The 8,591-nt window shown below is 54.8% G+C and overlaps 1 protein-coding gene across 1 annotated transcript; it reads left to right on the plus strand.

Annotated features, from left to right (window-relative positions):
* Nucleotides 1-957: 957 nt before the first annotated feature.
* Nucleotides 958-7,581, plus strand: GLUL (glutamate-ammonia ligase). Its single transcript, XM_062497653.1, has 7 exons — nucleotides 958-989; nucleotides 2,148-2,338; nucleotides 3,551-3,712; nucleotides 3,975-4,121; nucleotides 4,532-4,659; nucleotides 4,826-5,025; nucleotides 5,968-7,581. The coding sequence occupies exons 2-7, from the start codon at nucleotides 2,173-2,175 to the stop codon at nucleotides 6,284-6,286; spliced, it is 1,122 nt and encodes a 373-aa protein (XP_062353637.1). The 5' UTR covers nucleotides 958-989; nucleotides 2,148-2,172; the 3' UTR covers nucleotides 6,287-7,581.
* Nucleotides 7,582-8,591: the final 1,010 nt, after the last annotated feature.

An 8,591-nucleotide genomic window follows, 5' to 3' on the forward strand; every position in this document is an offset into this window, starting at 1 on the left:
CCAGGTCCTCGAGGAACAGCAGTTTCGGTGCCATCTCCCCGAGACTGGCACGGGGCAGAGCCGGATCCTGTGGCTCCGTGGCAGGCGTGTGGGTGGCGTGTGCTCTGCTGGGACCTGCGTGTGCCCTCAGCGTGTGCACACACACGGGTGGCAGCTCCGTCTGCTCCTGCTGGCGTGGCTCTCCTGCCCCTTGGATCCGGGCTGGGAGTGGCACGGAGTTGCAGGAGATAGGACAAGCGACCAGGTGGGGTGGAAAAATACTAGGCACTGCCTGTGGTTTACTGGGTGCCGAGTGGGTGCTCCCATGGTGGGGCTGGGGGATTTCTCCTCCCTCGAATGACAGTGAGCGATCCTGCACCCGGCAGCGAGGCTCTGCAAATCCAGGTGCTGGAGGCTGTGACCTGCTCCAAAGAGGAGAAGGGGGGCACAGAGGCTCTTGTCCCCCTCCCAAGAGTGGACACCCTGTGCCCGGGGCTCGGGTTCCCCTCCTCCCTGTCTCCCCCCGTTGTCCCGGGACGGCCGGTTTCCATCCCTGCGAGCCGTGCCAAGGCAGCCGCTAATGTAAACGCTGAGGAAAGCGCTGGACCCGCTCCCGCCTGCCCAGCGACCAGGGCTTGTTTTTCCGGTCGGGAGCGTTGTTAAAAAGACCCAAAACCCACTCAAACACTCCTGAGTATTCTACCTCCTCTTCCCTCAGTTTTCCGCACCCACCCATCCCCTCCAACCCAGTGCGGGGCAAGCGGCGGCGCTCCCCCCTTTGCCGGGGGCAGCCGGGCCGCGATGCCGCCGGAGCGGAGGAGGAGGAGGAGGAAGAGGAGGAGGAGGGAGGCGGGGTGGTGGCCCTGTCCCCCCTCCCGGTCCCCCCCGTCCCGCCCCGCTGCCCAATCCGTGCGGCGGGGCCGGCGCTGCTCCGCCATAAAGGGGCGGCGGGCGCGGCCCCGGGAGCCGAGCGTGGGAGCCCCGCGCCCGCCCGCAGCCGCCGAGCCCAGGTACCGGCCCGGGGGGACACGGGGACAGGGGGGTGCCGCCGCCGCAGTCCCACGGGGATGGCAGGGCAGGGGAGGCAGCCCCCCCCCCCCCCCCAACCCTCCCCAGACCTTCCAAGGGAAAATTCCTCCTTTGGGGGAAGGGGAGGATGGGGGGTGGGGGGGGGGTTGGAGGAAGTGGCAGCTTGAGTTTTCTGTTGAAAACATTTCCTTCGCAGTTTTTGTGGGTGTTTTTGGTTTTGGTTTGGTTTTTTTTTTGTTTTTTGTTTTTTGGGTTTTTTTTTGCCCCCACGAGGCTCTTCAGCTGCTTCCTGCAGCGCGGGGACTCCCTCGCTGCCAGGAGATGCTCGCGTTGGGGAGGGATGCTTCTGGCAGGGCAGCGGGAGCCGCAGCGGGATGGGTTGGGGACGGCTCATCCCGAGCCCCCTCCGCAGACGAACGGCACGTTGGAGCGATTTCCCAAATCAGTCCGCATTTCCAAACGGTTGGCATTTCCAAGCTCCTTGGAAAACACGCGTGGAGCCCGCTGCTGTGGGTCGGACACGAGTGGGCTGGCTGGCGCTGGGAGCCCGGCTCCCAGGGCTCTGGGGATGCTGCGGCTCCCACCCACTGGTTCTAGAGCCGCTCCATCCCGGCCCATCCCGCCTCCCCTTCGCTGCCTGGGGTGCTCAGGGCTCAGTGTGCTGCCTGTTGCTTTTCCTGCTGCCCTGGGGCCGGGCTTGGATAACCTCAGCCGGGCTGAGGAGGCAGCTGGGGCAGAAAAGCCCTCCTCGATGATACAGATTTATTAAGAAAGCCCCAGCTAAGCTCTCCTTGCATTAGCCTTGCTTTGGAGCAGAGTGTGGGGGTGAAAAGTTCACGTGGGGCTAAGGAGCCCTTTGGAAGTCTGTTGCTCTGGTTTATTAGCAGGAGTTTGGGTATTAGTGGGACTCTTTTGAAGGGTTTCTGGAGCAGGGCTTTCCTGGCTGCCGGCATCTGCCTGAGCTGCTGTGTGTTCTCCCTGAGGAATGACAGGGAACCGCTGGAGATGGCAGCCAGCCCTGTGGCCGAGCTGTCTCGTGCTCCTCCCTGGCCTTTTGGAAGGGAGGGGGGGAGTACTGAAGAATGTGGGAATCCAGGAAAAGGCTCACACTCGGGGCTGTTTGTGCTTTCCCCCTGCAGGAACCCCCTCGTCAGGACTGCAGCCATGGCCACCTCAGCGAGCTCCCACCTGAGCAAAGCCATCAAGCACATGTACATGAAGCTGCCGCAGGGGGAGAAGGTCCAGGCCATGTACATCTGGATCGACGGCACGGGGGAGCACCTCCGCTGCAAAACCCGCACGCTGGACCACGAGCCCAAGAGCCTGGAAGGTGAGAGGGCAGGTGCAGCACTCGTGGCCCCTCACCGGGTGGAGGAAGGATGCCACTTCTCTCTTCCCGTGGCAGAAGGATGGTTTTTAGGGAAGACATCCCTTCTTGTGCCCTTCCAGTTACCTCTTTCCCCAGACACCACAGGGCAACGTTCCCAGCCCTCCAGATGTGGAGTTTCAGGGAGATGCCCGGGGCTGGGAGCCCATCCTTGGTGCTGGCCCTGCCATGGAGGGGCTGTTGGCAGGGGCTGGGGGCTGTTGGCAGGGGCTCGGCTGCCCATTGACTTTCCAGTACTCGTTTTGGCCGGAAGTAGTTTGGCAGAAGAAAGTGCAGGGGAAAGAATGGAGCTATCCGGTGTAATTAAGAGCTTGTGTCCCTCAGAACAAACAGTCCCAGCTTACACAATAATAGCATTAGGATTTTCCCCAGGTTGCCATGGAGCTGGCTGGAGACAGTTATGAAATGAAAATACTGTGTGTGACTGAGCAGAATTATCTTTTTTCTTTTATTTCCTTTCCTTTTTTTTTTTTTTTTTCTTTTCCCTTCTCTCCTTTCCCTTTTCCCTTTGAGGGAGTGGTTGGCACGAGTCCTTTGAAATCTTTGTGCTTCCCATCCTCCCTCTTTCCTCCTGGGATATGGAGGAGATACCATTGCCCGGGTGGAGTTCTGGGCTTTGACCTGGAGGGCAGTGCTCAGGATGGAGGGGTGGGCAAGGGGCCACCCTCCCCTTCCATATGAGATTCCACCTCTCTGTGATTTGCCTTCTCACCTTCCTCAGGCCTTGTAGCATGATGGAGGGCATTCCATGGCTCCCCTGACTCCCACAGCTGGAAGATGGCTCATGGTCTGCCCTCTCCCAGCCGAGGGGACCGGGTGCTTTGCTCTTCCCTGTGGTTGTTGTGACATGAGAAATGTCCTCAGTGCTACTCTGTTCACTCAGGCTTGGCCAGCAGCCCAGCAACTTGTTATTTCCCAGGGTGGCTGGGGAGTTGCACTCCTGTGGGTTTTTTTGTTTGTTTTGGGTGATTTTGTGTTTTTTTTTTTTTTTTTTTTTTTTTTTTGCTTCCCCCACTTGGAACAAAATCAGCTGAGCTGGGACTAAACTACTCTCTATGAGCATCTTCACCCCTGTCATACTGGAGGGTGTCAGGGAGCCCATCCTGGGGACCAGGGGCCCTGGGTCACTGTGGCTGGTTCCTCTCTTTGCTCCAGATCTCCCTGAGTGGAATTTCGATGGCTCCAGCACCTACCAGTCCGAAGGCTCCAACAGTGACATGTACCTGCGACCTGCTGCCATGTTTCGGGACCCTTTCCGCAAGGACCCCAATAAACTCGTTCTCTGTGAGGTCTTCAAATACAACCGCCAGTCTGCAGGTGAATGCAAGGACCTTCTCCCTTCTCCTGGTGGAGGTGGTGTTCCCAGGAAGGGAAATAGGAGACCTGCCCAAGTGCTGTCTGTGCCCTTAGCATGACACAGAAATAACCCCTGCCTTGAAAGCAGAGGGCAAACAAAGTGCTGGTGATGGACAAAGGGCTGGGCTTGGGACTCTTCGACGCTGCTGGGACTCAAACTGTAAAATAAGTGGAAATGGGGAGTGGAGGTGCTCATGAGCCTTGTGTCGCTTTTCCGTTCCAGAGTCAAATCTCCGGCACACCTGCAGGAGGATTATGGACATGGTGTCCAACCAGCACCCCTGGTTTGGGATGGAGCAGGAGTACACTCTCCTGGGGACAGATGGACATCCATTTGGCTGGCCTTCCAATGGCTTCCCTGGACCCCAAGGTAATCTTGCAGGAGCCTGGACCAAGTCAGGAGTGTTGGAACTGAAATCTGTGTGGCACAGCTTCAGGCGAGCTGAGGGATCCAAGGTGTTCCTAGAACTGAAGGCGGACAGTAGAAAGCGGGATATTGGCAAAAAACTGACCACAAGATTAAATTTGTTGTAGAAAGGCTGAGGAGGGGATTGGCCACGTCCAAATTTTCTGCTTGGTTTGTTGGTCCACAGGGAACTTAAAACTCGGCGGGAGATTTAAACTCAGGGGGAACTTGCTCTCGGTCACTGTTCTACCCTGCTAGTTCTTCCATGAAAAACAGTTTTTGGGGCTTCTGAAGAGTTCTCTGTGCATGCTGGGTCCCCACTGAAGGTCAGCGTTTTTCCCTGTGGTTGCTGATGTTCCCCTGTGCTGTTGCAGGTCCATATTACTGCGGTGTGGGGGCAGACAAAGCCTATGGCAGGGACATCGTGGAGGCCCACTACCGAGCGTGCCTTTATGCCGGCGTGAAAATTGGAGGAACCAACGCAGAGGTGATGCCAGCCCAGGTAAATCATTCTAGAGACTCCTCATGGAGCGAGAGAGCGGCGTGGAAAAACCCCAGGCAGCGGGAGCTGTGTCTGCCTGCTTCGAGCTGGGTGGCTGTGCCCAGCATCAGGGGGTGGGAGGTGCCTGTCTCCACCCCACTGAGCCCCTTACGCCTCCTCCTTGCAGTGGGAGTTCCAGGTGGGACCATGCGAAGGGATTGAGATGGGGGATCACCTCTGGATCGCACGCTTCATCCTGCACCGGGTGTGCGAGGACTTTGGGGTCGTGGTGTCCTTCGATCCCAAACCCATCCCTGGGAACTGGAACGGTGCTGGCTGCCACACCAACTTCAGCACCAAGAGCATGAGGGAAGAAGGAGGTCTCAAGTAAGTGTTTGGGTTGTTTACTGGGCAGCAGGATTTTGCAGCACTTTGGATGACACGGGAGTTTGGTGCTTGGCGTAACATCTGAATCTTCTGGATGGGGTTTTCTTGCCTGTTTTGTTTTTGTGGTTTCTTTTTTTCTTAATATGTATTTTTTTATAATGATACATTCTGATCTTGTTTCTTTTTTTTTTCTTAATATGTATTTTCATAATAATACATTCCCATCTTGGTACTTGGTGGGCAATTCAGCCAGCAGTACAGTTCCACCAGTGCCGGTGGAAGTACAGGATGCAGCTATCCCTAACAGCCTTTCCAGCTCCTGACCTCTCAGCGCTGGGAACAAACAAACAAACTCAGAACAGGGATTTTTAAATTATGTTTTTATAGCCATGATGAAAGAGAGAGAGCATTTGCTCCATCTGGGCAGGGCTGCCATGTTTTATTAAAGACAAACTTCCTAAAAATGCAGACCGTGAGTTTCTGCATGGGACTGTTGTACTGAGTGCAGTCAGGGGCCATGTGTCACTGGAGCTGTGTGGAGGGATCCATGCTGGCAGCTCTGTTTTCTTTCTCAGTCTTAGTGTTGCCCTGAGATAACAGAACAGCCCGTGACTCTGTGAGCCTCATGAATAGAAACTCCAGTGTTGAGAGCTCTCCCCTCTGAGAGCAGGTAGAAGCGGGAAGTTTAACTGGTGGTGTCACTCCTTAGGGAGCCTGTGGCATTTGGCCATGAGGACGCTTATCCTGGGTCTCAGCAACAGGAGTGGAGAGACACCCCGTGTTGGGATGAACAGCCGAGTGGGTCATGGGGCACAAGGCATCATCGCGGAGTGGCTCGGGGACAGCGATCAGTCTCGTTGTCGCTTTGATGCGACGCTCCGGAGGGGTTCAGCTCGTCCCATCCCTCACTGTGCCATCCCCTGTCCCTCCCTCCCTCTGCAGGCACATCGAGGAGGCCATCGAGAAGCTGAGCAAGCGCCACCAGTACCACATCCGTGCCTACGACCCCAAGGGGGGGCTGGACAATGCCAGGCGCCTGACGGGCTTCCACGAGACGTCCAACATCAACGAGTTCTCGGCCGGCGTGGCCAACCGCGGCGCCAGCATCCGCATCCCGCGCAACGTGGGCCACGAGAAGAAGGGCTACTTCGAGGACCGCCGGCCCTCCGCCAACTGCGACCCCTACGCCGTGACAGAGGCGCTGGTCCGCACGTGTCTCCTCAACGAAACCGGGGACGAGCCTTTTGAGTACAAGAACTAAGCGAGAGTGCGCCCCGCAGACGCCGCCTCCCCCCGCGCTCCCCTAAACTTCCCTTGTAGATGTAATCCCGAGGGTACAAGATAACATGTTTCGTGTCTCAGTAACTGTTGTTGTCTTGAGGTGGGGAGGAGGGCAGGTTTAGTTTTATTCATGTCTGTTTGTCGTTGACTCTTCAGATGACAGGAGGAGGACGGGGTGTTAGAGAACTTTTAACCACTGTTTTATTTTTTTTGTCTAATTCATGTGTACATCTGATGGGATCCAGTGGCTTCCAGGGACAGACTGCACATGCAGAAAGCCTGTAGGAGAGGAGAAGGCTTAAAACAGAGCCAGATTTGGGGGGGCCAGCCCAAAGAGCTACTGGCTCTCTGCAGACTGATGCCTCTCTAAGGTTGGTGCCTTTCTGTGGAGAAGGGAAGATGGGAGCTGTGGTGACAGGAGCTGTGCGTGTGTGGGGACATGACAGGGACATCGTCACCCTCCGGCCACTCTGAGGTTTCTGGGAATCTTCTGGCATTGAGCTCAGCGTAGGAGCTTCGAGGAGAACTCTTGGTTTCTGTCACTGGAAGTCAACCGATCTCTGGCTTATAACACAGAGTGAAGTAGTATTTTTCTATTTAAATATAAAAACAGCAAAAAAAAATATATATGAAAGTGTTTTTTTCTTGAAGAGATGATGTTCCAACACCTCATCCGGCCAGAGCGGGCAGGGCTCTTGCGGATGCTGTCGGAGGCCTCCAGGTGGGACTGAGGTTGAGCTTGGAGGGAGACTCGTATGAGATTTGTTCCAGCATGGAGTGCAGCTCGCAGGAAGGGGTTTCCAGAGCGGGAAGCCCACAGAAGCATTTGTCACTGTAACTCGGGTGGCCGTGGCACACTCAGAGTGGGAGGAAGGTGTCCTGAACCAAGAGTTGACTGGTCAACAGCGTTCCGGACAGAGCTGTGGCTGTGTCACCTGTCCAGCAGGGCTAGCATGTCACTAAAGCAGGGCTTTTGATAAAGGTTAAAAAAAGAGAAAAAAAAAAGAAAAAAAGAGATAAATTTTAGATTTTTTTTCATAATGTTCTTAGTTTGTCCAGCTGAATGGTTTTACAGAGACCGTTGATGCCACTGTTGTGTCCTGGCTCTCTCGGGCTGCCTGCCATCCAGTCAGGATGGGGGCTAGGAGAAGGGAAGGGAGAGGCCACCTGTCCCTCCCAGCCAGCCCTGGCACTCCCAGCTCCTGCTGGGGGGTTCAAACCTTCTGGGATTTTACACTTGGGTATCTTAGATGGTGCCAGTTATATTCCGTTGCATTTGGACTTCTTCTGAATAGGTTTTTTTTTTTTTAATAAAAAAAGAAAAGAAGAACAAAACCTTCAATGTGACCTCTGCAGCCTGTTTTTGTGTGTGTGTTGCCTTCACTCTTCCTTCATTTGAAAGGATTTGGACTCTGATTGTGGGTAGATTGGCTTTTAATTTGTGGGGCTTTTTTGGTGTGTGTTTTTTTGGGATTTTGTAGCAGTGGTTGGTTCTGTGGGGAGGGATAGTCCAGCTCCAGCTTGAATGGGATTCTTCTGAGATGGGAAAAGGGCTGGGCTTGTGAGTGTCCATAGTGAGGATTACGGGGTCAGTACAGATGTTTGTGCATGTCCCAGCCTCTTCCTCACAAGTTCCACAGGATATAGAAATCCTGCAGAAAACAAAACTCTGGCAAACTTAATTTAAAAGGGAGAAGAACCTTTCCGCTCTCCCTAAGAAAGAAAATGAGAGAGAAATGAGAAAATGCTATTCGTCCACTTTTGGCATAAACCCAGTCATTTGGGAAAATAACCAAGGCAATAGAAATATGTCACTTTGCTCCCGGGCTCCTTTGTCTAACTTGTGGTGCCACTCCCCAGCTCCCCGGGAGGTGCTTCCTTCAGGAGAGGATGTTTTAACCTTTAAATCTGGATTAACTATACCTGAGCATCCCACTGGGCTGATGAGGCCATTCCTGCTATCAGGTTCTTTGTGGACCAATTGTTTTCCTGCATCTCCCTTCTGGGGAACTTTGAAGGCAGCACCTTCCTCAGCACGGTGCCAAAATTACCCTGTCCCTGTGCCCTGCTGGGGTGGGGTGTGGCTGGAGCAGAGGGAAAGGGAACACCTTTTCTTTCCTCCCCTCATGACATGGCCACAAGGACTCGGGAGCTGGGGTGCTGCAGCCAAAACAAACCCAGGCTGCTTTGGGGTAACTCAGGAGCCCAGAAATCTTGGAATTTGTTCTGATTTGGGCTCAGGGGCAGGGCAGCTGCTGTTTCTTAAGCCTTCCAAGAAAATGCTA

Source organism: Cinclus cinclus, chromosome 8, assembly GCF_963662255.1.
Source record: "Cinclus cinclus chromosome 8, bCinCin1.1, whole genome shotgun sequence".
In the NCBI taxonomy this organism is placed as follows: domain Eukaryota; kingdom Metazoa; phylum Chordata; class Aves; order Passeriformes; family Cinclidae; genus Cinclus; species Cinclus cinclus.